This window comes from Salminus brasiliensis, chromosome 9 (assembly GCF_030463535.1).
Source record: "Salminus brasiliensis chromosome 9, fSalBra1.hap2, whole genome shotgun sequence".
In the NCBI taxonomy this organism is placed as follows: Eukaryota; Metazoa; Chordata; class Actinopteri; order Characiformes; family Bryconidae; genus Salminus; species Salminus brasiliensis.
In genome coordinates, this window is record NC_132886.1 from 3,468,809 (window position 1) to 3,496,672 (window position 27,864).

The 27,864-nt window shown below is 40.7% G+C and overlaps 4 protein-coding genes across 4 annotated transcripts in view; 1 reads left to right on the top strand and 3 right to left on the bottom strand.

Annotated features, from left to right (window-relative positions):
• Positions 1 to 1,755: 1,755 nt before the first annotated feature.
• LOC140562150 (zinc-binding protein A33-like) lies at positions 1,756 to 5,479 on the bottom strand. The gene is made up of 5 exons (XM_072687572.1): positions 5,397 to 5,479; positions 5,195 to 5,308; positions 4,887 to 4,942; positions 4,613 to 4,639; positions 1,756 to 2,638 (listed from the first exon to the last, which is right to left on the bottom strand). The coding sequence occupies exons 1-5, from the start codon at positions 5,477 to 5,479 to the stop codon at positions 2,097 to 2,099; spliced, it is 822 nt and encodes a 273-aa protein (XP_072543673.1). The 3' UTR covers positions 1,756 to 2,096.
• Positions 5,480 to 6,279: 800 nt separating this feature from the next.
• Positions 6,280 to 10,959, bottom strand: LOC140561901 (E3 ubiquitin-protein ligase TRIM11-like). The gene is made up of 7 exons (XM_072687154.1): positions 10,796 to 10,959; positions 9,222 to 9,811; positions 9,017 to 9,112; positions 8,692 to 8,925; positions 8,450 to 8,597; positions 8,246 to 8,272; positions 6,280 to 8,130 (listed from the first exon to the last, which is right to left on the bottom strand). The coding sequence occupies exons 2-7, from the start codon at positions 9,807 to 9,809 to the stop codon at positions 7,589 to 7,591; spliced, it is 1,635 nt and encodes a 544-aa protein (XP_072543255.1). The 5' UTR covers positions 9,810 to 9,811; positions 10,796 to 10,959; the 3' UTR covers positions 6,280 to 7,588.
• Positions 10,960 to 13,146: 2,187 nt separating this feature from the next.
• LOC140561902 (E3 ubiquitin-protein ligase TRIM39-like) lies at positions 13,147 to 17,055 on the bottom strand (the record flags this gene model as incomplete). Its single annotated transcript, XM_072687155.1, has 6 exons — positions 13,147 to 13,688; positions 15,662 to 15,688; positions 15,936 to 16,083; positions 16,178 to 16,411; positions 16,503 to 16,598; positions 16,708 to 17,055. Coding segments are annotated over 6 exons (1,395 nt in total), but the record flags the coding sequence as incomplete, so codon positions are not given.
• Positions 17,056 to 20,143: 3,088 nt separating this feature from the next.
• dnajb6b (DnaJ heat shock protein family (Hsp40) member B6b) overlaps positions 20,144 to 27,864 on the top strand; it is a 32,067-nt gene continuing 24,346 nt past the window's right edge. The window contains exon 1 of the mRNA XM_072688687.1: positions 20,144 to 20,356. The gene's annotated coding sequence lies outside the window, so the exon portion shown is untranslated. The remainder of the gene's footprint in view (positions 20,357 to 27,864) is intronic.

Here is a 27,864-nt window from a genome sequence, read left to right on the forward strand (position 1 = left end):
TCTTTGAGTTCACTACTTTACATCTTTTTCTTTATGTGTTCAACATGTGACATCATTCAGACATTCCCTAACATACTACCCTTATCCCTGCTGTTTAACAATCCATGTATAGTTAAAACTAATATTTCTCTCTATAAACATCATTTAGCTCCATTAGTATAGATATAATCACAAATGTCACCCTTACACACTTCAAATGTCAAATGTATGTGAAATAACCCGTTTTATAGTGTTATGTAAGCATCTAGGGGTTAAACTCTACTTTCCCTATGCAATGCATAATGTGTGCTATCTGGAACAGTGGCCTTCCACACCTGAATAGTCAAGTCAAGTCAAATTTATTTGTATAGCTTCTTACAACTGTTATCGTCACAAAGCAGCTTTACAAAAATAGTAATTAGTAAAAGACAGAAAAAAAAGAAATAACGTAAGAAGACATGATGGATCAAAGACCCCCAGTGAGCCCCAATGGCGACAGTGGCAAGAAGAACCTCCCTCAGAGCTGGAGGAAGAAACCTTGGGAGGAACCAAGACTCACAAGGGGGACCCGACCTGTCCTCCTCTGATCAGAACTATTTATTAATTATTGATAAAAGTTACCAAATCATCTATACTGTTGAACTGCTCTGATCATAATCATAATATAATAATCATGGTGTAGATAGTTAATAGCGGTGATATTAAGAGTGGCAGATAGTTAAGAGTCCATTTAGGTTTAACATGGTCATTAGACAGGTAGCAGTAAAAACTATTGGGAGTAGGAGTGCAGCCTCTTACCAGGCACTGGCTACTTTAAACACAGTGAAAACCCTGGCACTGTGAATTCCAGACTTCAAGAAACAACAGAATGGAGTGCATGACAAAATAAATAAATAAATAAATAAATAAATAAGTGGCAGTGGTGCTCAGCGGTTAGAGCGCCGGGTTATTGATAACAGGGGTGTCGGTTCGATTCCCGGGCTTGGCAAGCTGCCACTGTTGGGTCTTTGAGCAAGGCCCTTTACCCTCTCTGCTCCCTGGGCGCTGGAGTTGGCTGCCCACCGTTCTGGGTGTGTGTGTACTCACTGCCCCTAGTTCACTAGTGTGTGTGTGTGAGTGTGTGAGTGTGTTAAATGTGGAGGACACATTTCGCTGTACAGTGACAAATACGTGCACCTTTACCTTTACAGGATGTAAACTCGGGGTAATAATACTGATACCCAGTACGTCAAAATATAGCTGAATCGGCCACATCCTGCACATCCGGTTGTAACATAGGGGTTGAGGCAGGCTGCATGTGTGGAGGGACTTTACGAGGGCTACAGCAATACTTGTTGTCCGGACAGGCAGAGATAAGAAAAGGTCAGAAGGTCGCACTAACACGTCCACGATTGGTAGAGTCACCCCAAACACTGCAAACTGAGGCACTTAGCAGGAGGCCTAATCAGTTCACTGACGAAAAGCATATTGTGGTCTGGAGATGAGCCTCAGGGGAAGGGCAGAGCTTAGCACTTGGAGCACATGACCTGTGCATGCACTCCCCACTGAGGCCAGCAGAGGGAGACTCCAATGCAAGACATTGATCTTAGGTATAATTGTTAAAAGTAAACACACATGGAGAACGTTACTATCTGAGGACTGGTGAACATTGTTAAGATTAAATATTAACTGAAGTATCTAAGAAAAATCTTATTGTGCAGGATAAACTCTTTTTAAAAAGATTGTTCTTTTAAAAACCTTAAAGAAACTTAGTTTATTTATTATTTGCTCATCTTTTTACATCTTTTAGTGCTTGCAATTGAGAAATGGGCCAATATAAATGGTATTTAAAAAAATCAGCATTAAAAATATTACAATTATTCCATTAAAGAACATTAAAGTTAAGAATTTGTTGTTTAGTTTTACCATGCTACCATTTCAGAGACTGAATTTCTAGAGTGAGAATATTTAAAAGACAATTCTGAGGCAGGTTTCTTTAACACAAAGTAACTGATCCTGACTAAAGTCATTTGTTACACCATTCATTTATTCTCTTACTGTGTAAGACCTTTTATGAACTTCAGAACATGCCAGAGGTTTGTGCTGAGATGGTTCTACTTGAGAAGAGAATCTCATTACTAATTTTCTACAGAAGTTATGATTAGTGGAGCTGAGTTTACCCCTCCAAAATTGAGGCTGGGGCTGAAGTAAGGATAGAGCTTCTCAGTGAAAGACTGACCAGTGAACGAGTAGATATGAGATCTGACCTCAACATCATAGAAGGAGACCAGACCCTCCTCATAATCCACAAACACCCCCACCTTCTGGGGAGCCTGCTTCAAGGAAAGACGGACAGGGTACGATTCTGCAGCCACGTATTCAGTCTCATTTCTGAGACATACAATCCAGTATCCATTCTCAGGTCTGGCTGTAATCTCTCCTTTCCTGTTGCTGGACTTTGAGGTCACTCCTAAATCCCACTCAGTCTTCCCTCTGACCTGCACCTCATAGTAGAATCTCCCTGAGGAGAACCCCTCCTTCCCCAACACACTGGTACACTTATCAAACCTCTCTGGGTTATCAGGGAGGTTCTTTTCTGCATCATCTTCTTTGACTTGTTTCCCATCATCAGACAGGATGAGAGCAGGATGAGCTGTATCAGGATCCAGAGTCACATCCACTGAGAGAGAAATTAAAATGTTGAAAAGACAGACGATCCATTAACGATGACATATGCATCAATCTTAGAGTTTGTTGACATTATCCAAAACATAACTGGACCTCCTGGATTTAGCTTTGAGCCTGAGTATTCGCATCCATAACCTAAATATTTTTCCTTAAAGTATAGTAGTCTCAGATCATTAGCTATGAGCTAATCTCTTATGAGCTACATCTTAGCCATAATGTTCATTTGTCCCCCGCCACTGTCTAAAGCACTCAGTAACACCAATGATAGCACTACGATATATGGAAAACCTTTCAGACCTATCCGGACCTTTGTCACTTAACTCAATTCCCTCAAAATACTAAAAGGAATTTTAGGAAACTGTTATCCCATTTATAACTGTTACCCAATTATAATCAGACCTCTATTAAGAATAATAAATACATTTATTAGCTTTGGGCATGTACCCAAAACCCTTGAATTAGTAGCTATAAGACCTTAAATCAAGAAACCAAATCTTGATTCTAGTGTATTTTCATATTACAGACCCATCTCGAACATTAACACTAACATTTATGAGATCCCAACAACTCTGTTCATACCTGGCTAAGAACCACATGTATGAGAAACCCCATCATAGCATTGAGACAGCTGCAGTGGAGATAACAAATGATCACCTTCTTGCCTCGGATTAAGGCCATGTATCCTTATTAGCTGTACTCAACCTCAGTGCAGCCTTTGATCCAATAGATCACACTATACTGTTAGAAAAGTTAAAGAACATGATTGGAATCACAGGAACAGCCTTATTGTTGTTCAAATCATATCTAACCAAACGCTATCAGCTCACAAAGGATTTATCTTCAAATTACACAAAAGTAAGATATGGAGTTCCGCAAGGCTCTATTTTAGGACTGCTATTATTCATTATACCACTGGGCTCAGTGATAAGTAGACATGGTGTTAAATTCCACTGTTATGTAAATAATACACAGCTCTAAATATCAGCCAAACCTGAGGATAAATTTAAGTTAAAGAAAATATAGGACTGTGTAAAATATAAAAAACTCTGGATGTCACATGACTCCCTTCTCCTAAACAGTAACAAACCCAAGGTCCAAAAGCTCCAAGTGTCATGTCTGCCTCTGTTTTCTGTGACAAACCATAACACCAAGAAATAAACTGAATCAGACTTGGCTGTTGAATGTTAGACTTGGCTGATGTTTCCATTATTCAAAATCTTGCCATCATATTTGATTCAGATTTATCATTTGAGCAACATGTAGCTAATATTAGTAGAACAGCCTTTCTACATCTTCGAAAAATTGCCAAACTAAGAAACTCCTTATCTCTACAGGACACAGAAACGCTAGTGCACGCTTTATTACCTCAGGGCTGGATTACTGTAATGCACTACTGTCAGGTTGTTCCAGCAGGAACCTCAATAAACTTCAGCTGGTTCAAAATGCTGCAGCCAGGGTCCTTACTAAAACTAGAACATCTGACCATATCAGTCCAGCTCTATCAGCACTTCATTGGCTCTCAGTTCAATTCAGCACTGATTATAAAATTCTTCTATTAACATATAAAGCCCTACATGGCCTCGCTCCTGAGTACCTGCGGGATCTTATTACATATTATGAACCATCAAGACTACTTAGATCTCAGGGTGCTGCTTCTTAGTGATTCCTGATTCTGTAAAGCTGCTTTGTGACATTGCCAGTTTTTAAAAAAATGATTCAAATCAATTTTATTTGATTGATTTGATTCATTTAGACCATTTGAAAAGTAAAGAAGAGATTTTATCAAATACACATAATCACTGTTGCACAAAAACCTCATATCTCCTCATATCTCCTAATAATTCTTTAAATAGTAATTACTTTTAATGATGAAGTGAACAACAAAAACATTGGTTAGCTTCCCTTGTAAAGTAACTAATTTGGAGATACAGGGTTTAGTTTTAGTAAAGAAGGAGAGTGGACACACCTGCACACTGCTGGATCTGCTTTAGTTCTGATTGGAAAAGAATAACATCATCATTTGGTTCAGAATCGACATATTGATTAATTAACTGATATCAATTCAGTTAATAACACAACACACAACACTGCACCATCAACACAGAAGACCCCCCACTATACACCCCATACACACGGATACCATAATACAGACCACCATTTTTAAATCCATCACTTCCCAAACATGATTCTACAAACCCCATCTGATCCTCACAAGATCTGGCTGATCAGGAACAACTTACCGATCTCAGAGGAGCTGCTCTTCAGACAGGAGACTGCTGGAGGAAGCCATGACTGACTGAGGAAACACAGAAAGTTTGATAGATCATACATCCCACATTGATCTTGATGTTTCCCGGATCATTTAGAGAAACTCAGCTTAATTAAAACACACTAAGCTTGATAGAAAAGCAGCTAAAAATCAATCACATGACATAAAACTAAGGAACGGTAGAAATGTGCTGAACAGAAAGAAGCAGAATCACCAGGAACCACAGGAAATCCTAAACCATGCTCCCAGGTTCATCTTTCAGGACCTTTTTCTGCTTACCTGAATGGTGTTAGTTCTTCTGAGATCCTCTGGAGATCCTCTGGAGATGTTTCAGACTGCAGAAAGAGCTGAAAGTTTAGAAGCTCTGCTTGTGCTTTCGTTTCTCCACAGTGACTTCAAGAGGCCACACCCAACATTTTATAATGACAGTTTGTTGCTCTGCAGGTTTTGGCCACCAGGTTTGCCACCCAGTCTGTGGCACTGCTCAGGTGTTATGAGAGCCCAGGTTGCTCTGATAGTGGCCCTCAGCTCTTCTGCATTGTTGGGTCTGGCTGGGTATCGCATCTTCCTATTCACAACACCCCATAGATTTTCTATGGGGTTAAGGTCAGGCGAGTTTGCTGGCCAATTAAGAACAGGGATATCATGCTCCTTAAACCAGGCAGGTGTGTGCAGGTTCCAAGTCCTGGAAAATGAAATCTGCATCTCCATAAAGCTGGTCAGCAGCAGGAAGCATGATGTGCTCTAAAACCTCCTGGTAGGCAGCTGTGTTGACCTTGGACCTTAGAAAACACAGTGGACTAACAACAGCAGATGACATGGCACCCCAAACCATCACTGACTGGAAACTTTACACTGGACCTCAAGCAACGTGGATTCTGTGCATCTCCTCTCTTCCTCCAGACTCTGGGACCTTGATTTCCAAAGGAGATGCAACATTTACTTTCATCAGAGAACATTGGCTTGACACAAGGAATGCGACAGCTGAAACCCATGTTTTGCATATGTCTGTGCATGGTGGTTCTTGAAGCACTGACTCCAGCTGCAGTCCACTCTTTGTTAATCTCCCCCACATTTTTGAATGGATTTAGTTTCACAGTCCTCTCCAGGGTGTGGTTATCCATATTGCTTGTATACTTTTTTCTACCACATCTTTTCCTTCCCTTCGCCTCTCTATTAATGTGCTTGAACACAAAGCTCTGTGAACAGCCAGCCTCTTTAGCAATGACCTTTTGTGTCTTGCCCTCCTTGTGCAAGGTGGCAATGGTTGTCTTTTGGACAACTGTCAAGTCAGCAGTCTTCCCCAAGATTGTGTAGCCAACAGAACTAGACTGAGAGACAATTTAAAGGCCTTTGCAGGTGTTTTGAGTTAATTAGCTGATTAGAGTGTGGCACCAGGTGTCTTCAATATTGAACCTTTTCACAATATTCAAGATACTGATTTTGGGGTTTTCATTAGTTGTCAGTTATAACCATCAAAATTAAAAGAAATAAACACCTGAAATATATCAGTATGTGTGTAATGAATGGATATACTATACAAGATTTACTTTTTGAATGGAATTACTGAAATAAATCGACTTTTTCATGATATTTTAATTCTATGACCAGCACCCGTAGTGGGAAATCATGGGAAATAATATGTGATGTATCACACCTTTAAAAATAAAGGTGCTACATACAGTTAATTGAGTGATGCCACAGAAGAACCATTTTATGAGAGTTGTGTATGATGTGTGAACCTTTGAAAGTTTTAAAGAAGTAGGTATAAAGTGGACTGAAGGCTCATAATCATCTATTTGACAAAAATGGTGTTATATCCAAAGCTATTTCTCCTGTATGTTTTTAATCAAGTATTTCAGTAATATTATTATGGAGGAGGTTCTAAGTCCACATTGCCAATATTACATCCAATACATTGGGGTATTGAGTTCACATTTGGTCAAATTGGTTTATTTGCATATCCACCATATAATAATAAACAGATTCATTGTTTTAATCAGGTCATGCTATGATATTTCTAAATCTTATATTTAAAATATAATTCTACCAAGTCAGAGATCTTCCAGAAGGAGACATCAAGCTGCTATACATAGATATATAGATATACTGAGCTCAGTGGCCATAAAGCCATTGGTAGACCAAGAAAGACCACCCCAGTCGAGGACAGAAGACTTCTCCATAAACCTAATAAAGAGAAACCCCCACACACCTGCTGACAGATCAGAAACACTCTTCTGGAGACAGGTCAGCAGATAACTTCATGAACAGAAATATAGCGGCTGCAGTGCAATATGCAAATCACCAGGTCTTTCAGGTTCAGAGTGAGTTCACCACTACCAAAAGACCACAACCCACCAACATCAATCTCTTCCCAAACTGGAACCTTAGTCTAGAGATGTAGAGCTGTTTTACACTGTAACTAAATCAAACCAAGAGAAATTCTGAAGAATCTGACCATTGGCCTGCAGGCTTAAACATCAGATGTACAGCAAACACAAATGGATTGGCCCTGCTGTTCTAATCTTTTCAGAGGGGACTGTATTCATATTTTACATTCAAGCATGTATAACTAAACTGGCACGAGGCGAAATCACTGCTCTGAAGCCAGTGATTCATATCAGAGTAAACATGTAGGACATGGTGTATTTTTAAAAACGAGAAAAGCTTAATTTACAGTTCTACAGGAGTGATGATCAGTGGCTGTTGGGTTTCATATTCATCATAGAAAGAGGGACCGAAGACTGGATAGAGCTTCTCAGTGAAAGACTGACCAGTGAAAGAGTAGATATGAGATCTGGCCTCAACATCATAGAAGGAGACCAGACCCCCCTCATAATCCACAAACACCCCCACCTTCTGGGGAGTCTGTTTCAAGAAGAGAGGAACACTAGAAGAGTCCAGAGCTTCATATTCAGTCTCATTCCTCAGACACACAGTCCAGTATCCATCCTCAGGACTCAGTGTAATATCGTCCTTCCTGTTGCTGGACTCTGAGGTCACTCCTAAATCCCACGCTGTGTTCCCTCTGACCTGCACCTCATAGTAAAATCTCCTGGAGGAGAACCCCTCCTTTCCCAGCACATAGATATCATAATCAAACCTCTCTGGATTATCAGGGAGGTCCTGTTCTGTCTCTCCGTCTCTCACTAGTTTTCCATCATCAGAGAGGATGAGAGTAGGATGAGCTGTGTCAGGATCCAGAGTCACGTCCACTGAGAGAGAGAAAGAGAGAGAGAGAGAGAGAGAGAGAGAGAGATACAGTTTAAACCACATCCAGCATGTAGGAGAGATCACATTTAACCATGTGATGAATAAAAATCCACACACCTGCATACTTCTGGATTCTTTTTAACTCTGGGGGAATAATAATGAAATAATGAGCAGAAAAGTCTCAGATTTCTGGCTTTTCTTCATCAAAATGAAGCAGAAAACATCATACAGCACATTGTGGAGCTGAACACGAGTGGAGGACGAGGGCTGATCAAGAATCAATATTGAAACTCAAACTCTAATTGATTCATTACAACTTACCGATCTCTATGAGCTTCTCCATCTCCTCACTGAGAGCTTCCTGAAGCTGAGACAGAGCTCTCCTCAGACTCCCCACACTCAGATGAGGGTCAACACTGACGTTAGTCCAGTTCTTGGTGTGTGGGGGTCTGCAGAGGGACGGGTAAATCTACAGTACAGCAGGAGAGAGGAGAGACCCCTCAGCATGGGCAGTGTGTCCTGTGCTGGACTGCATTACTACTGAGAAACAGAGGGACTCTGACCTGTAGGAGGTGGAGGTGGTCCTCAGTGTGGGAGAGCTGCTCCAGCTCAGTGTCTCTCCTCTTTAGCTCAGTGATTTCCTGCTCCAGCTCTTTAATGAACTCTTCAGCCTGCCTCTCTGCTGCTTTCTGCTTCTCCTCCATCAGCTCCAGCAGCTCAGCCTGGCTTCTCTCAATGCAGCGCAGCAGAGCTCTGAAGACCTCCACACTGTCTGCTTTCTCCTTCTCTGAGCTTTTCTATCAGGAGAGAATTCAGAAGGACTTCTATTCATTTTTATATTTTGGTCAGGTGAAAGTAACGACTGCAGTGCAGGTCATTAAAACTCACTTTACGAAGTTCTACAGAGTCTCTGATCTCCTCAATCCTCTTCAGTCGCTCCTGGATCATCTGCTGAACTTCTGCCTGTGTCTTCTCCAGCTGAGTCTGCAGCAACCAAACACATTAAAGCAAAGCAGATCATTATTATGAGGATCTTTTATCCATCAGCTTAAACGTTCTCCTTCCAAAAGTTCTCCTTCCAAATGTTCCTCACCTTCTTCTCTCCACTCTCCTCCTCTATAGGAACAGTGCTGTGAGTCTTGTGGTCTGTCTCAGTGCAGAACTGACACACACACGTCTGGTCGTCTCTACAGAACAGCTCCAGGGGTCTCTCATGTTTCTGGCAGATGTAGTCCTCCAGGTTCTCCACAGGATCCATCATCTTGTGTTTCTTGAGTTTAGCTGCAGTTTGATGAGGCATCAGATGAGTGTTGCAGTAAGAGACCCCACAGTTCAGACAGGACTTCACAGCCTCCAGCTTCTCCTCACTGCAGGAGTCACACAGCACCTTCTTAGATCTGGAGGGACGTTTCTCTGGAGCTCTGCTGGACTTCACCTGAACTGACTTCTTGAACTGAGCAGCCAGTTCAGAGATGAACGTGTTCACACGAAGCTCAGGCCTTCTGGAGAACTCCTCTTTACAGACTGGACACTGGCAGTGTGAGCTGCTGTCCCAGCACTCTCTGAGACACACCATGCAGAAGTTGTGTCCACATGGAGTAGAGACTGGATCAGTGAACACATCCAGACAGATCGAGCACTGGAGCTGATCTTCATATAGGAGACTGCTGGAGGAAGCCATGACTGATGGAGAGGAGACAGAGAAACATCATGAAAATGAGTTGACCTAGTTTCCATTAGAGGTTGATCATTTACCATACACCAAAACTGGCTACTGAAGGCTCACATGAATCTCATTAATAAAGTAGTTGCCAGTGAATAGTCCTAACCTGGCTCTTTATGACCCTGATTTGCCCAAAATAGCTCCCACCGATGCCTCTGACTATGGCCTTGGCCTTAGTACTACCTTGTCACATAAAATTGAATATGCTGTGGCACATCAAGAACATTTAGACGCTAGTGGTCACTGTTGCACACTGGAAGAATAAATATCAATTCATCCACCATTGCGCCTGATCACCTACCACACACCCAGACACAACATAGTTCCTCCAGGACACCACATTTTATTTCCAACCATTCCAACTACATGGCCAGATACACAGCTAACTACCAACATATATGGACAAGATCATCACTGTGGGCTTAAGTGATAATAACAATGATAAGGCAGCCTAAATTTCTATTGGTGCGTTCATTAAGAAATTTTGATATAAGATAAAGAACAGTTGCCAGATTTGTATTATATCAAAAAATGTTTTTGTGCAACAGTGAGTTGGACACTCACCATTTTTGGTGAAATATGTTTCCATCTGAATGGGAGCTGTGTACTAACTGTACATACTGTATAAGATGTTCAATTCTGCTTAGAAGTTGTTTGGGACTGTACTGTTTCTGAATGATATTACTGACTTCTCTGAGAACCATCAAACAAGTAAGACTTTCACTTTCATCTTTGATGGATAAACAGGATAAAAAGACAAGTTTGAGCTTAAAAATATAGAATTTTTCCAAACCAAAGCATTTAAACAGTTTATAATAATAATAATAATCAGAATTCATTCTACAGAGCAGAGGAACCAGTAGAAGACAGAAATGTGGAGAACAGACAGTCTCAGCAGTAAAAACACTGCAGGAAAGAGAAGTTACACACAGTACTAGCTTCACCTTTCTGCACCGGTTCTCCTTCTTCTTCTTCTTCTTCTTCTTCTACAGTGTTTCCCTGCAGTGCTGCTCGTTCCTCTGAGAAGATCTGGAGAAGCTTCAACCTGCAGTCTGCGGGCGGGTCAGTTTTTGAAACAGTTCTGCTCTTTACTTTCGTTTCTCCACAGTGACATCATTAGGCCACGTCCCACTATGTCATGAGGAGAGCTTGCTTCACCTCCAGGTTTTGGCCACTAGGTGGGAGATCTTTGAGTTCACTACTTTACATCTTTTTCTTTATGTGTTCAACATGTGACATCATTCAGACATTCCCTAACATACTACCCTTATCCCTGCTGTTTAACAATCCATGTATAGTTAAAACTAATATTTCTCTCTATAAACATCATTTAGCTCCATTAGTATAGATATAATCACAAATGTTACCCTTACACACTTCAAATGTCAAATGTATGTGAAATAACCCGTTTTATAGTGTTATGTAAGCATCTAGGGGTTAAACTCTACTTTCCCTATGCAATGCATAATGTGTGCTATCTGGAACAGTGGCCTTCCACACCTGAATAGTCAAGTCAAGTCAAATTTATTTGTATAGCTTCTCACAACTGTTGTCGTCACAAAGCAGCTTTACAAAAATAGTAATTAGTAAAAGACAGAAAAAAAAGAAATAACATAAGAAGACATGATGGATCCAAGACCCCCAGTGAGCCCCAATGGCGACAGTGGCAAGGAGAACCTCCCTCAGAGCTGGAGGAAGAAACCTTGGGAGGAACCAAGACTCACAAGGGGGACCCGACCTGTCCTCCTCTGATCAGAACTATTTATTAATTATTGATAAAAGTTACCAAATCATCTATACTGTTGAACTGCTCTGATCATAATCATAATATAATAATCATGGTGTAGATAGTTAATAGCGGTGATATTAAGAGTGGCAGATAGTTAAGAGTCCATTTAGGTTTAACATGGTCATTAGACAGGTAGCAGTAAAAACTATTGGGAGTAGGAGTGCAGCCTCTTACCAGGCACTGGCTACTTTAAACACAGTGAAAACCCTGGCACTGTGAATTCCAGACTTCAAGAAACAACAGAATGGAGTGCATGACAAAATAAATAAATAAATAAATAAATAAATAAATAAATAAAGGTACAGGGGCAGTGGTGCTCAGCGGTTAGAGCGCCGGGTTATTGATAACAGGGTTGTGGGTTCGATTCCCGGGCTTGGCAAACTCCCACTGTTGGGTCTTTGAGCAAGGCCCTTTACCCTCTCTGCTCCCCGGGCGCTGGAGTTGGCTGCCCACCGCTCTGGGTGTGTGTGTACTCACTGCCCCTAGTTCACTAGTGTGTGTGTGAGTGTGTGAGTGTGTGTTCACTACCACAGATGGGTTAAATGTGGAGGACACATTTTGCTGTACAGTGACAAATACGTGCACCTTTACCTTTACAGGATGTAAACTCGGGGTAATAATACTGATACCCAGTACGTCAAAATATAGCTGAATCGGCCACATCCTGCACATCCGGTTGTAACATAGGGGTTGAGGCAGGCTGCATGTGTGGAGAGACTTTACGAGGGCTACCGCAATACTTGTTGTCAGGACAGGCAGAGATAAGAAAAGGTCAGAAGGTTGCACTAACACGTCCACGATTGGTAGAGTCACACTGACTTCACCCCAAACGCTGCAAACTGAGGCGCTTAGCAGGAGGCCTAATCAGTTCACTCATGAAAAGCAACTTGTGGTCTGGAGATGGGCAGAGCTTAGAACTTGGAGCTCATGACCTGTGCATACACTCTCCATTAAGGCCAGCAGAGGGAGACTCCAATGCAAGACATTGATCTTAGGTTTCATTGTTAAAAGTAAACACACATGGAGAACTTTATTACCTGAGTACTGATGAACAATGTTAAGATTAAATACTAACTGAAGTATCTAAGAATAATCTCACTGTGGGGGATGAACTCAAGATTGTTCTTGTAAAAACCTTAGTTTATTTATTATTTGCTCATCTTTTTACATCTTTTAGTGCTTGCAATTGACAAATGGGCCGATATAAATGGAAGAAAAAAAAAACTGTGTTGAAAATATTACAATTATTCCAATAAAGAACATTAAAGTTAAGAATTTGTTGTTTAGTTTTACCATGTTACCATTTCAGAGACTGAATTTCTACAGTGAGAATATTTAAAAGACAATTCTGAGGCAGGTTTCTTTAACACAAAGTAACTGATCCTGACTAAAGTCATTTGTTACACCATTCATTTATTCTCTTACTGTGTAAGACCTTTCATGAACTTCAGAACATGCCAGAGGTTTTGTGTTGAGATGGTTCTACTTGAGAGGATAACCTCATTTCTAATGTTCTACAGGAGTGATAATCACTGGAGCTGAGTTTACCCCTCCATAATTGAGGCTGGGGCTGAAGTAAGGATAGAGCTTCTCAGTGAAAGACTGACCAGTGAACGAGTAGATATGAGATCTGACCTCAACATCATAGAAGGAGACCAGACCTTCCTCATAATCCACAAACACCCCCACCTTCTGGGGAGCCTGTTTCAAGGAAAGACGGACAGGGTACGATTCTGCAGCCACGTATTCAGTCTCATTTCTGAGACATACAATCCAGTATCCGTTCTCAGGTCTGGCTGTAATCTCTCCTTTCCTGTTGCTGGACTTTGAGGTCACTCCTAAATCCCACTCAGTCTTCCCTCTGACCTGCACCTCATAGTAGAATCTCCCTGAGGAGAACCCCTCCTTCCCCAACACACTGGTACACTTATCAAACCTCTCTGGGTTATCAGGGAGGTTCTTTTCTGCATCATCTTCTTTGACTTGTTTCCCATCATCAGACAGGATGAGAGCAGGATGAGCTGTATCAGGATCCAGAGTCACGTCCACTGAGAGAGAAATTAAAATGTTGAAAAGACAGACGATCCATTAACGATGACATATGCATCAATCTTAGAGTTTATTGACATTATCCAAAACATAACTGGACCTCCTGGATTTAGCTTTGAGCCTGAGTGTTCGCATCCATAACCTAAATATTTTTCCTTAAAGTATAGTAGTCTCAGATCATTAGCTATGAGCTAATCTCTTATGAGCTACATCTTAGCCATAATGTTCATTTGTCCCCCGCCACTGTCTAAAGCACTCAGTAACACCAATGATAGCACTACGATATATGGAAAACCTTTCAGACCTATCCGGACCTTTGTCACTTAACTCAATTCCCTCAAAATACTAAAAGGAATTTTAGGAAACGTTATCCCATTTATAACTGTTACCCAATTATAATCAGACCTCTATTAAGAATAATAAATACATTTATTAGCTTTGGGCATGTACCCAAAACCCTTCAATTAGTAGCTATAAGACCTTAAATCAAGAAACCAAATCTTGATTCTAGTGTACTTTCATATTACAGACCCATCTCGAACATTAACACTAACATTTATGAGATCCCAACAACTCTTTTCATACCTGGCTAAGAACCACATGTATGAGAAACCCCATCATAGCATTGAGACAGCTGCAGTGGAGATAACAAATGATCACCTTCTTGCCTCGGATTAAGGCCATGTATCCTTATTAGCTGTACTCAACCTCAGTGCAGCCTTTGATCCAATAGATCACACTGTACTGTTAGAAAAGTTAAAGAACATGATTGGAATCACAGGAACAGCCCTATTGTGGTTCAAATCATATCTAACCAAACGCTATCAGCTCACAAAGGATTTATCTTCAAATTACACAAAAGTAAGATATGGAGTTCCGCAAGGCTCTATTTTAGGACTGCTATTATTCATTATACCACTGGGCTCAGTGATAAGTAGACATGGTGTTAAATTCCACTGTTATGTAAATAATACACAGCTCTAAATATCAGCCAAACCTGAGGATAAATTTAAGTTAAAGAAAATATAGGACTGTGTAAAATATAAAAAACTCTGGATGTCACATGACTCCCTTCTCCTAAACAGTAACAAACCCAAGGTCCAAAAGCTCCAAGTGTCATGTCTGCCTCTGTTTTCTGTGACAAACCATAACACCAAGAAATAAACTGAATCAGACTTGGCTGTTGAATGTTAGACTTGGCTGATGTTTCCATTATTCAAAATCTTGCCATCATATTTGATTCAGATTTATCATTTGAGCAACATGTAGCTAATATTAGTAGAACAGCCTTTCTACATCTTCGAAAAATTGCCAAACTAAGAAACTCCTTATCTCTACAGGACACAGAAACGCTAGTGCACGCTTTATTACCTCAGGGCTGGATTACTGTAATGCACTACTGTCAGGTTGTTCCAGCAGGAACCTCAATAAACTTCAGCTGGTTCAAAATGCTGCAGCCAGGGTCCTTACTAAAACTAGAACATCTGACCATATCAGTCCAGCTCTATCAGCACTTCATTGGCTCTCAGTTCAATTCAGCACTGATTATAAAATTCTTCTATTAACATATAAAGCCCTACATGGCCTCGCTCCTGAGTACCTGCGGGATCTCATTACATATTATGAACCATCAAGACTACTTAGATCTCAGGGTGCTGCTTCTTAGTGATTCCTGATTCTGTAAAGCTGCTTTGTGACATTGCCAGTTTTTAAAAAAATGATTCAAATCAATTTTATTTGATTGATTTGATTCATTTAGACCATTTGAAAAGTAAAGAAGAGATTTTATCAAATACACATAATCACTGTTGCACAAAAACCTCATATCTCCTCATATCTCCTAATAATTCTTTAAATAGTAATTACTTTTAATGATGAAGTGAACAACAAAAACATTGGTTAGCTTCCCTTGTAAAGTAACTAATTTGGAGATACAGGGTTTAGTTTTAGTAAAGAAGGAGAGTGGACACACCTGCACACTGCTGGATCTGCTTTAGTTCTGATTGGAAAAGAATAACATCATCATTTGGTTCAGAATCGACATATTGATTAATTAACTGATATCAATTCAGTTAATAACACAACACACAACACTGCACCATCAACACAGAAGACCCCCCACTATACACCCCATACACACGGATACCATAATACAGACCACCATTTTTAAATCCATCACTTCCCAAACATGATTCTACAAACCCCATCTGATCCTCACAAGATCTGGCTGATCAGGAACAACTTACCGATCTCAGGAACCTTCTCCATCTCCTCACTGAGAGCTTCCTGAAGCTGAGACAGAGCTCTCCTCAGACTCTCCACCCTCAGATGAGGGTCAACACTGATGGCAGTCCAGTTCTTGGTGTGTGGGGGTCTGCAGAGGGACGGGTAAATCTACAGTACAGCAGGAGAGAGGAGAGACCCCTCAGCATGGGCAGTGTGTCCTGTGCTGGACTGCATTACTACTGAGAAACAGAGGGACTCTGACCAGTAGGAGGTGGAGGTGGTCCTCAGTGTGGGAGAGCTGCTCCAGCTCAGTGTTTCTCCTCTTTAGCTCAGTGATTTCCTGCTCCAGCTCTTTAATGAACTCTTCAGCCTGCCTCTCTGCTGCTTTCTGCTTCTCCTCCATCACCTCCAGCAGCTCAGCCTGGCTCCTCTCAATGCAGCGCAGCAGAGCTCTGAAGACCTCCACACTGTCTGCTCTCTCCTTCTCTGTGCTTTTCTATCAGGAGAGAATTCAGAAGGACTTCTATTAATTTTTATATTTTGGTCAGGTGAAAGTAACGACTGCAGTGCAGGTCATTAAAACTCACTTTACGAAGTTCTACAGAGTCTCTGATCTCCTCAATCCTCTTCAGTCGCTCCTGGATCATCTGCTGAACTTCTGCCTGTGTCTTCTCCAGCTGAGTCTGCAACAACCAAACACATTAAAGCAAAGCAGATCATTATTATGAGGATCTTTTATCCATCAGCTTAAACGTTCTCCTTCCAAAAGTTCTCCTTCCAAATGTTCCTCACCTTCTTCTCTCCACTCTCCTCCTCTATAGGAACAGTGCTGTGAGTCTTGTGGTCTGTCTCAGTGCAGAACTGACACACACACGTCTGGTCGTCTCTACAGAACAGCTCCAGGGGTCTCTCATGTTTCTGGCAGATGTAGTCCTCCAGGTTCTCCACAGGATCCATCAGCTTGTGTTTCTTGAGTTTAGCTGCAGTTTGATGAGGCATCAGATGAGTGTTACAGTAAGAGAGCCCACAGTCCAGACAGGACTTTACAGCCTCCAGCTTCTCCTCACTGCAGTAGACACACAGCACCTTCTTAGATCTGGAGGGACGTTTCTCTGGAGCTCTGCTGGACTTCACCTGAACTGTTGAATGCAATCAAATCAGAACCTTCCAGAAGCTTCCAGAAGAGAGGCACGCAAGCTGCAGTCTGAGGTCTGAGCTGGGTGGAGACAGACATTTGGGAATGTTGCCAAACAAGCACCAGTTTCAGTAGCAGTGCTAGCTCAGTAATTATTTACAGTACTGTGCAAAAGTGTAAGCCCCCCTGTGTAAATTAGAGTAGAAAAGCTGCATACCTGGTCAGTAAGGGTTTATCTCGTCAGTAAAACACTAATATTAGAATTAGAATTAGAATTAATTAGAAGAAACACTAATAAAGTTGGCTCAGGGTGACAGTTTGGGTCTTCTTCCAGACCTAGTAGCTACACCTCCCAATGACTCCCAATGGCTCCAGGAGCCGTGTCACCTGACACCGCATAAATCTACGGTCATCTACGATCATCCTTCTCAGATCCCATTGTACTGTGTGTTGGTCAATGGATGCTACCAGCTGTAGTCCATCATGATCACTAACAGGAAGTTGTGAGGTTTCGGTCGTGGCAAGTTATAAGACATTTCGGAGATTTCAGCCCCACTTAATTAATAACATATATGTATTTTGACCCTGTGAATATAATTTAATCTACATAATTCAAATGTATGATCAAATTCTTGTTTTATTTCTATGGAAGGTTGTGTGTTATTCTGCCCCAGAAAAGAACAGAAATCATTGAAAGCCCAGTATTGTCATTACATTAATGTCCAGCTACATATGGACCAGGGTCCAGTTAATGCATATGTATATGCAACATTGATATAAGGTTTATTGTGTTATAGATATATCATTTTGCATTTTCATTTAGTTTATTTTCATTTGACCTTACTTTTAGTTTAATTATTCTATTCCACGTTTTTCTCTCTTAATTGATTTAATTGATTTAATGCTAATATTGTTGTTTTTTATGTTATTTTTTAGAATGTATAACATTATTTTATCATCATGTTATGGCCATCGCGTCATTGTTATTTAGCTTTTTTTTATTTTATTTGACCTTACTTTTAATAAATGATTTTGTTTCACATTATTATATATTATTTACATTAATCTCTAAAGCTAATATTGTTGCTTTTTTTTATTATCTGTGGGCACACTGTCTACCCCTTTTTATTAAAGCACTCTGTGAAACAGCTGCACTTGTGTATAAAAGATACAATAATATAATATTAATGTAATGTAATATTAATAATATATATTTGAAAAGGGTTTTCGAATATATATTACTAATATTATATAATTATATTAGTGTTAGTGCAGTTAATGCATATGTATTTGCAACATTGATGTAAGCATAATTTTAGGTGAATTCTAAGGTGAATTTTCTAACTAGGGAATTAATTGCCAAAAAGTGAAACTGAAACCCTTTGTTTGAGAAAATAATAGAAATCTTGGGGATTAAAACCTGATGGATGCTTCCTAATAGGACTTGGCTGAATGGTTTTCATTAAATATCACCAGTTTCCAGTTGGAAACCCATCATGTACAATCAGGTCTTCTATATGTCTTGTATATATTGATGATAATCCACCATTACTGACCATACAACATCATTACAGGCCCACCAAGAATCAATAGAAACATTTAATAGTTTCCAGAATGGATGTGATGACTACATTTTGGCCACAACATCCACAGACCCATGTAATCCACCCAGAGAAGACAGTGAGCAGTGGTTGGTGAAGCAGTGAATCTTTAATGTTTACTGTGACTGAATTCACAAACCCACCTCAGAGCCCTAATAAACAATGCATACACACACAGAACAGCTACATTTGGGTGTGTAGTTTTTATTCGAACACCAGGTGGCGTGCTGACACTTTTAAGAAAATGTAGACCTCAGTACACCTGAAATGTTAGTAGTTTTATATAATTCAATAATAAATCAATTTAAAGAATTCCAATATGTCACATGATACTTTTTGTACTGTCACAAACTGTCCAGACATGTCAACATTAATACATACCGGTTAAAAAGTTCCACCCATGAAACTGAATGAGGGGTAAATCATGAATTCCTACAACTTATATAATACAAATATTAGGCAATAAGAAAACACTATAATATAATAACAACTATTATCACTTTTCTTGTGTCACTTTTATCATTAATTAAATTATTGTATTGTGTTATAGATATATCAAACATCATGGCCATCACATCTTGTGTTGTTATTTAGCTTGGTTTATTTTTATTTGACCTTACTTTTAATTAATTATTTTGTTTCACATTACTCTATATTATTTATATTATTTTATATATCTCTTAATTTATTTACTTTTAAATATCAAAATATTGTTTTTTTCATGTTATTTGTAGAATTAATCAAATTCTTATGATCTTATCTTATGGTCATAACCTCTTGTAGTAATGTTAGTTATTAGGAGTTATTTTAATTTTACATTACATTCTTAATTCCTAGCTTTGCATTCTTAATGTTATTATTTTTTTAATATTATCTGTGGGCACACTGTATATCCCCTTTTTATTAAAGCACAGCTGCCTCTGTGTATAAAAGATACAATAATATAATATTAATATAATATAATATTAATAATATATATTTAAAAAGGGTTTTCGAATATATATTACTAATATTGTATCATTATATTTACCATGTGTTACCATGGTAGTGCAAGAAAGGGAGGACTATGAACCAGTTTTAATGCATATTAGAAAGATCTAAAATATCTGTAATCTAAAATACAGTAAAATAATAATAATAATAATAATAATAATAATAATAATAATAGATTAGATACTATTAGATTCAACTTTGTCAAGGCAAGTACAGGCAACAAAATAATAATTTAAATCTAATAATAATGGAATATAAATAATAATAATAGAATATATAATAATACACAATTGTTATTTATAAATTGCACTTATATTTTTATGATTAAATATGTGATTTAAAGAAGTTTAGTAAACTCAAATAAAATAAAATAATAAAATAAAATAATTAATAAAAAAAAGCATCACCTCAAACTCAAACCCCTCCCCCGGAAGTGACGACACGGTGGAATGTGCGCGAACGCGCGGCGGTGGCGCAGAGAGGCGCAGTGTGGGGCAGAGGGGGCAGTGCGCACGCGCGGACTCGGCTCATGCAGGCAGCTGTGGAGCGGTCGGAGCTCGAGGTGACTTTCTCTCTGTGTCCGAGCTGAGAGGTCCTCTGTTCCCCCGCGCTTTGGGGTCTTCCTTTAGGGTCCGAGAAGAGGCGCTCAGCCCAGGAGCAGAAGGAAGCTGAAGAGCATCTCCGCTCGAGCGCAGGAAGCAGGACTCTGCAGGTTCGTTGTCTGTTCTGGGGGTCGGGGGGGGGGGGGGTCACTGAGCTGATGCTGCTCCTGCTCCTGCTCTTGTCCACTGGTTGGGACCCTGGTCCTGCATATGGAGAACCCCTTTGTCCTGCATGTGTTGGTTCTCTCCCTGCCTCCAGCCCTCTTGGTCCAGCTGGAGAAAGCCCTTCCTGGAGGAGCTGCAGGTAGTGTGCTGGAGCAGGAACCCCCTGAAAGGTGTGGGACAGGGGGTTCTCATTGGGGGGCTCATCAGCATCACCGATAAGCATGGGTAGATAGCTCCTGTATCTTCTCAGTGGAAGATGGTCCAGACTATGGGGATGTTCTGCTGTGTGTATTACACTGGGTTCTTGGGTTCTTGGGTTCTAGCATTTCCAGAAACCCTGGTTGAAGCTAGGGCTGGGCGATATGGTGAAAATTCTATATCACGATATTTAAAGATACCTTAAAGTCTCGTAATTAACCCAGTCTAATTACACTGTTAGTAATGAAACCTGTTTATTAAGCACTAACGGTCTCCTCCGTATGCTTAGAAGAGCATATTGTCACCATAACAACATTTATCACGATATGATAAAATATCGTCGTATTGCCCAGCTCTAGTTGTAGCAGCAGTAGGCGGCCTGGTCGTCTGATGCCTCTAGAAAGTTCTCAAAACAAGGAAATCCAAGTTGTTGACGTCTTTAACACCACTCTTGGTTCTCACCTCCTCATTGTTCTTTTATTATTATTACTTTGTTCTGAAACTTTTATCACTTTTTAATTTGTTTATTTATTTGTAAGTGTGTTTATTCTGGTGTTTTTTATTTTTAGTTTTGAAACTAAAACAATAATAATAATAATAATAATATTAGTATGAATAATAATAATTATTAAAAAGACAATTAATGAACTTATAGCACTTTTTAATTTGTTTAAATGTGTTTATTCTGGTGTTTTTTATTTTTAGTTCTGAAACTAAAACAACAACAACAATAATAATAATAATATTATGAATAATAATAATTATTAAACAGACAATTAATGAACTTATAGCACTTTTTATTTTATTTATTTATTTATTTTTACTTTTGATTCTGAAACTAAAAGAATATCGTCACAAAATATTGTCATAAAAGCTGGTCAGACATAGTTATTATTATTAATAAACCGACATTTAATGAACTTTTAGCACTTTTTATTTTTTCTGTTTATTTGGGGTCATATTGCCCAGCTCTAGTTGTAGCAACAGTAGGCGGCCTGGTCGTCTGATGCTTCTGGAAAGTTCTCAAAACAAGAAAGTCCAAGTTTTTGCCTCGTCTTTAACACCACGTTTGGTTCTCCCCTCCTAAAAGGATTGACATTTGCCAGTTATCCAGTAACTGGGATGTAAACAGTCCTCCAGAGCAGGGTTTGAAGGACCGTTCACATTACACTATAGACCGGCCAGTCTGTTCCAGCCTGGGTTCTTCTGGAGAAGAAGTCCAGGAGAAGTCTTGGAAGCTTTCCGATCTCTGAAACCAGAAGTTGAGCAAGGTTGTTTAAAGGAAACACTGAAGTTCGGTAGGTTTTTATACAGAGATGTGAAACCCATAGAGTCAGCGTTCAGCTGAGAGCTCCAGAAGCTTGATCTGAAGGTAGAGCAGCATGTGGCACCACGCTTTGATCGCCCCCTCATGGACGGCTGTACACATGCATTTCTGGACAAGCTGAGAGATCCCGAAGCTAGAGCAGCATGTGGGCTGAGGTGGTGGAGTAATACTACAGGATTTTACACTAATATGACTCTATGGGTTCTGCAGCGTTACACAGCAGCAGTTCTGGAGAGAGGTTCTCCTCCTGCAGCTCCACCACCAAACCTCCATAGTGCAGCAGCAGCGTTCCGGCCCGGAGTGGGAATGACGGAGACGCCGTTCTCGCATGATAGGACATTGACTTGACCAGTAAAGAACATTGATCTTTTTATTGTTCAGCCACTCCTGTGTTGATAGATGTTGTGTTTGGGATCATTGACCTGCTGATGAAGGGGAGGTTTCTCCCAGCGAAAAGGAGGCGGCTTAAGGAGGCGGTCTTGTAGTATCTCCCTGTATTCTGTACCATAAATGTACCATAATAAATTTAGCTAAAACCCTTTCAGAGTCTGACAGACAGGAAGGCTCTCTGAAGCTTTTGTTTACATCTGTAATGAAAGGGAACGGTAGCCATGGTTACGGTGAAGGTAAGGTATCTTCTTACACTGTTTCGGTCCTCAACTCTCCACTCCAAACTAAATGGATCAGTCTATCTGTTTTAAGTTCACTATATGTCCAAATGTTTGTGGACACCCCTTCTAATGAATGCATTCAGCTATATCTTCAGCAACATCTCGACCTCACTAATAATGCACTGGTCGCTGAATGCAATCAGATCCTCACAGCAATGCTCCTTCCCTTCTTCCCTGGGCAGTAGAGACAGTTACTCCAACAAAAGAAACTCTTTTTAATGCCCTTGATTTCAGAAGAAACGATGAATGAACAGGTGTCCCAATACTTTTGTCATTGCAGAGTTTCTTCATATTAAATAGTCAGTCAGTTAGATCATGTTTGGTGGATGGTAGAAGGTGTGCAGTAGTTCTTCCAGAGCTCTTTTAAAATACTGTTGGCCAGTTTGCGGTTCTAGGCAATTTCTCCACGTCTGATAACCGGCTTCCTGTGCAAACATTTGCAAATACTGTAACTACCTCTTAATTTCCATGAACGGGTTTCACATGAACCAGCTGTGTCTCGTTGGTGTTAGGCCTTCCTCCTGTGGTTTACAGCCAGCCGTACCAGTTCAGAGGAATTTCAGTTTTGTTTGAGAATTGGTGTTTTTCGCTCCTGGGCTCCCCCTACAGGTTAAAAGTGTAATTTCTGTACTTTTATATAAATATAATAAAATATAAATAAGGAGGTCTGAGTGGCTCGGCAGTCTCAGCGATTCCACTATGGCCTGGGGGTCATGAGTACACATCCCGAGCAATGCTGCTTTGCCATCAGCAGCCGGAGTCTGAGAGAGCACAATTGGTGGAGGCTGGTTTCACATTTATCGAAGGAGTCCTTATAATCCCTGTGTTGGAAGCAGTGCTAGCGCAGCCGAGAACGGGTGGGTTAATTCACAGTTTGGAGATGTCCTATAAACCACGCTTTGAGCGCCCCCTCATGGACAGCTGTACACATGCGTTTCTGGACAAGCTGAGAGATCCAGAAGCTAGAGCAGCATGTGGGCTGAGGCGGTAGAGTAATACTACAGGATTTTACACTAATATGACTCTATGGGTTCTGCAGCGTTACACAGCAGCAGTTCTGGAGAGAGGTTCTCCTCCTGCAGCTCCACCACCAAACCTCCATAGTGCAGCAGCAGCGTTCTGGTTCTGGAGTGGGAATGACGGAGACGCCGTTCTCGCATGATAGGACATTGACTTGACCAGTAAAGAACGTTGACCTTTTTATTGTTCAGCCACTCCTGTGTTGATAGATGTTGTGTTTGGGATCATTGACCTGCTGATGAAGGGGAGGTTTCTCCCAAGCGAGAACTGAAGGAGGCGCTCTTGGAGTATCTCCCTGTATTTTGTACCATAGATTTGTGCATCCTTCGGTTTAAATAGAGGCTCAGGCTTCACTGTGGGAAGGCAGCCCTGTGGTGTGATGCTGCCACCACCGTGCTTCACAGTTGGGTTGGTGTGGTGCTAACTGGGATATCCAAACGCTTAGATATTGTTTAGTAGCATTTTTCTAGCTTGGTCTATAACTCATGAATCTCTAATAAGACCTGGCCAGTGATCTGACCGGTGATCTGACCAGTGATCTGACCGGTGATCTGACCGGTGATACTAAAATTCAACTTGAATCCATAAGTTGAGTTTTTTTTTTTTTTTAAGTTAGAGACCAATTTTAGGTCAGTCCTCATTAGGGCAGTGTCGTTCACCAGGGGAAATAGTTTACTTAATATAATATTTCATAACTGTAATTTAATTAATTTGATTGATCATTGTTTTGAACAAAATATCAAACAAAAAGAATTACATATCATTTCTAATCCAGCTGAAACTTACGAGGGGGGTTTTATCACTTTTGCAAGGACCTGTAATACTGGGCCCATCACATTCAGGCTGAGGCGGTTTTCACTGCTGTTCGTGATCTGAGGCACTGGGCAGGCTTTAGGGGGAACCCCATACCCAGTACTGGGGTCCCTGGGATTGACATTGGGAATTAGAGGTGGTGCAGGTATGAGGGCTTGGTGCCAGTATGTTAATATCAACCGCCCAATGATCTGGGCTGTGTGTGCAACTCGTACCTGAATGCAGTGCAGTGTCACCATGTGCTCTTGCACCATTTCCTGCCTTCGCCTTTGATGTCAGCAGAGACGGGCTCTTATAGTCACAGACGAGAATAGAAACGGGACTGATAGGGGGCGTCCAGGAGCTTTCCGGAATTTCATCATAATTAAACGGTTAAGATGTGAATCACACAGTGGTGGTCAGCAGACCCAGATGTCTGACCCTCTCAAAGCTCCTCACGGAAAGTTCTTCACCTAATGGTGATGAAGACGCTGCCTGATGCCTGAGACACTGTTCTACCAGAGTTCTGAGAAGAGTTCGGCTCTAGAACCTGCTGCAGGGTGTAGTGCGGCTACCGAAAGTAGTCCCTAAAGAAAACTGGATTAGTTCAGATTCTCTATTCACTATTTTACCCTCATCATCATCATCATCATCATTCCATATAAAACTCAGAAGACTCGTGTAGCTGCACTGGTTTGGGTTTGGTGTGAAATGCTCGGTTCTAGATAAGCTCCCCCAGTCAGAGCTGGAGTTCTACAGTGGAGGTTCTAGATAACCTCTCCCAGTCAGAGCTGTACTTCTACAGTGGAGGTTCTAGATAATCTCCCCCAGTCAGAGCTGTGGTTCTACAGTGGAGGTGAAGGGAAGCAGACGTCTGAAGCTCTAATAAAAGCTCCTCACAGAAAGTTCTTCACCTAATGGTGATGAAGAAGCTGCCTGATGCCTGAGACACTGTTCTACCAGAGTTCTGAGAAGAGCTCGGCTCTAGAACCTGCTTTTAAAATCAGATCATTAAAATGGTGGAGGGATACATGCTGCAGGGTGTAGTGCGGCTACAGAAAGTAGTCCCTAAAGAAAACTGCATTAGTTGAGATTCTCTATTCACTATTTTACCTTCATCATCATCATCATCATCATCATCACTCCATATAAAACTCAGAAGACTCGTGTAGCTGCACTGGTGGGTTTGGATAGGAAATAAAATATGGGCTGTATCTGTGTCGTAGTCATGGCGACTGACGCCTGGATCCATTCACCTCCACTGTATAATTAGTAAATGTCTCTACAGAGAATTTTCCCTCTAAAGACTCTTAATGTCTATGAATTAAGTGGAACCTGTGACTTTTCTCTTTGCTCTGTGCTTCTATGTGTCCAAATGTTTGTGGACACACCTTCTAGAGATGCACCGATCCGATATTAGGATCAGATATCGGTCCCGATATTAACAAAATTAGCTGGATCAGGTATCAGATAATTAGGTCAGTCCAACGAACAGACTCTTTCACTTTAATTGGTCGGTGTGAGACTGAACTAAATGTTTACATGATTGATTACTGCTTAGATGTTTAGCCAAGTTACTGATTTATTCTCTGGCTCAGCTGCTAGACTTTATTTTTGTATTTGACAAAATTGAAGCTATTGATTTTCAGTTTTGGTCGATACCTTTTATTTATTTGAATATATTTTAAGAAGTTTGACTGCTTTTCTATTTAGAATTTAAAAGCTGTGTCAGGGTCCTGCACCATTGTTTATTATTTTAGTAACCAGTAAGTAAAAGCAATTAAGTACATCTATATGTATATAGATAATATCTATAAATCTGTGTTAGTTTGATTTGGTTTTACAAAGTTTACAAAGTAGTTTACAAAGTAAAGTAATGTTTAGGTCTATCCTGATGCCTGAAGTCTCTCCCACATGATGAGGTGTATATATATATGGTTTATTAATTCAGCAAAGGTATCGGGTATCAACCAATATGCAAAGTTTATGAATCAGTATCGGTATCGTAACTGAAAAAGCTGGATCGATGCATCCCTAACACCTATTAGTGAAGGTGCACCTGTTTCTGCCAACCTAGATGTGCAAATCTCTGGACTCTTTATACTCTGTGGAGCAGATAAACATTGTAGAAGCTATTGGCACCATGCTGTCTAATGCCAGGCGTGGGCTAGTAGAGGGGTATAAAGCCCCCCAGCATCATTGAGCTGTGGAGCAGTGGAAGAACTGTGCTCTCTGGAATGATGGTGGTGGAGCTTCATCCAGTACTTTTGGGATGAGGAGTTGGGGATGATGAGGTGGGGTGGTGATAATCATCCAGCATCCTGACCTCACTAACGCTCTTGTTGTTGAATGCAATCAACTCCTCACAGCAGTGCTCCTCCAAAATCTAGTAGAGACAGTTACTCCAACAAAAGCAGGATCAGCTCTTTTTAATACTCTTGATTTCAGAGGAAACAATGGGCAATAAGCAGGTGTCCCAATACTTTTGTCCATATGGTGTTTTTCCCATGCAGCCAGGTCACTGTAACAGGACAGTTTGCTGGTTGTTCCTGACCGTGCCTGAGACGCTGGCCTGCTGTGTTACAGTTACTGAACTTATCCAAAAAAGGAGAAGATGAATATGATGGTTATGACGCAAGATGGGCCTCATTCGGCCTCGGGGGCGCCTGCCAAGCTGTGATGTCCACTGACCTGGACTGAAGCATCTGGCCTTCTCCTTCTCAAAGCTACTGTTTTGGAGAAAGGCTAGATGTGAAGAGGAAGCGAGATAGAGATGGAGGTGGAGGTGGAGGCTGAACTCATGGTGTTCGTTCTCTTGTGGTTTTCCTGTGGGCTTGTACGTGTGTAGCCCTTAACCAGGGGATTGTGGGACTGATCGACCCACATCTGTTCCCAGCAGGACTGGTGAAACCACACACAGGATGAAGCTGAAAGCTGCTGCACAAATGATCCATCATAAATCCCAGATTCGGTTCATAATACAGAAGCATATCATATAAATAAGTACACTTATTGGACAAAAGTATTGGGACACCTGCTCATTATTCACTCTTTCTTCGGAAATCAAAGGTTTTAAAGGAGTTGATCCTGCTGCTGTTGGAGCAACTGTCTCTAAAACGGAAGAAGACTTTCTACTAGACTTTGAAAGAGATTTGCTGTGAGGATTTGGTTGCATTCAGCCAAGGTCAAGGTGTCTCAGGATGATCACAACCCTTCTTCATCCCCAACACGCCCCCAAAGCTTTGGATAGAGCTGATCCTGCTTTTGTTGGAGGAATTGTCTTTACTTCAATTGCTGTGAGGATTTGATTGCATTCAACAACACATTGCGTTGGTGAGGTCAGGATGTTGACCTCAATGCTGGGGGGCTTAATACCCCTCTACTAGCCCACGCCTGGCATTATTAGGCAGCATGGTGCCAAAAGGTTTAGCAATGTTTATCTGCT

Excerpts from the sequence above, each read along its gene's own strand:
- LOC140562150 (XM_072687572.1), bottom strand. The coding sequence starts at position 5,479 with ATGCGATACCCAGCCAGACCCAACAATGCAGAAGAGCTGAGGGCCACT. Across the intron at positions 5,309-5,396 it reads GCTCTCATAACACCTGAGCA|TCACTGTGGAGAAACGAAAG; the intron begins GTGCCACAGACT and ends GGCCTCTTGAAG. Across the intron at positions 2,639-4,612 it reads GCAGATCCAGCAGTGTGCAG|TGGATGTGACTCTGGATCCT; the intron begins GTGTGTCCACTC and ends TTTCTCTCTCAG.
- LOC140561901 (XM_072687154.1), bottom strand. The coding sequence starts at position 9,809 with ATGGCTTCCTCCAGCAGTCTCCTATATGAAGATCAGCTCCAGTGCTCG. Across the intron at positions 8,926-9,016 it reads ACTCTGTAGAACTTCGTAAA|AAAAGCTCAGAGAAGGAGAA; the intron begins GTGAGTTTTAAT and ends CTCTCCTGATAG. Across the intron at positions 8,131-8,245 it reads AAGAATCCAGAAGTATGCAG|TGGACGTGACTCTGGATCCT; the intron begins GTGTGTGGATTT and ends TCTCTCTCTCAG.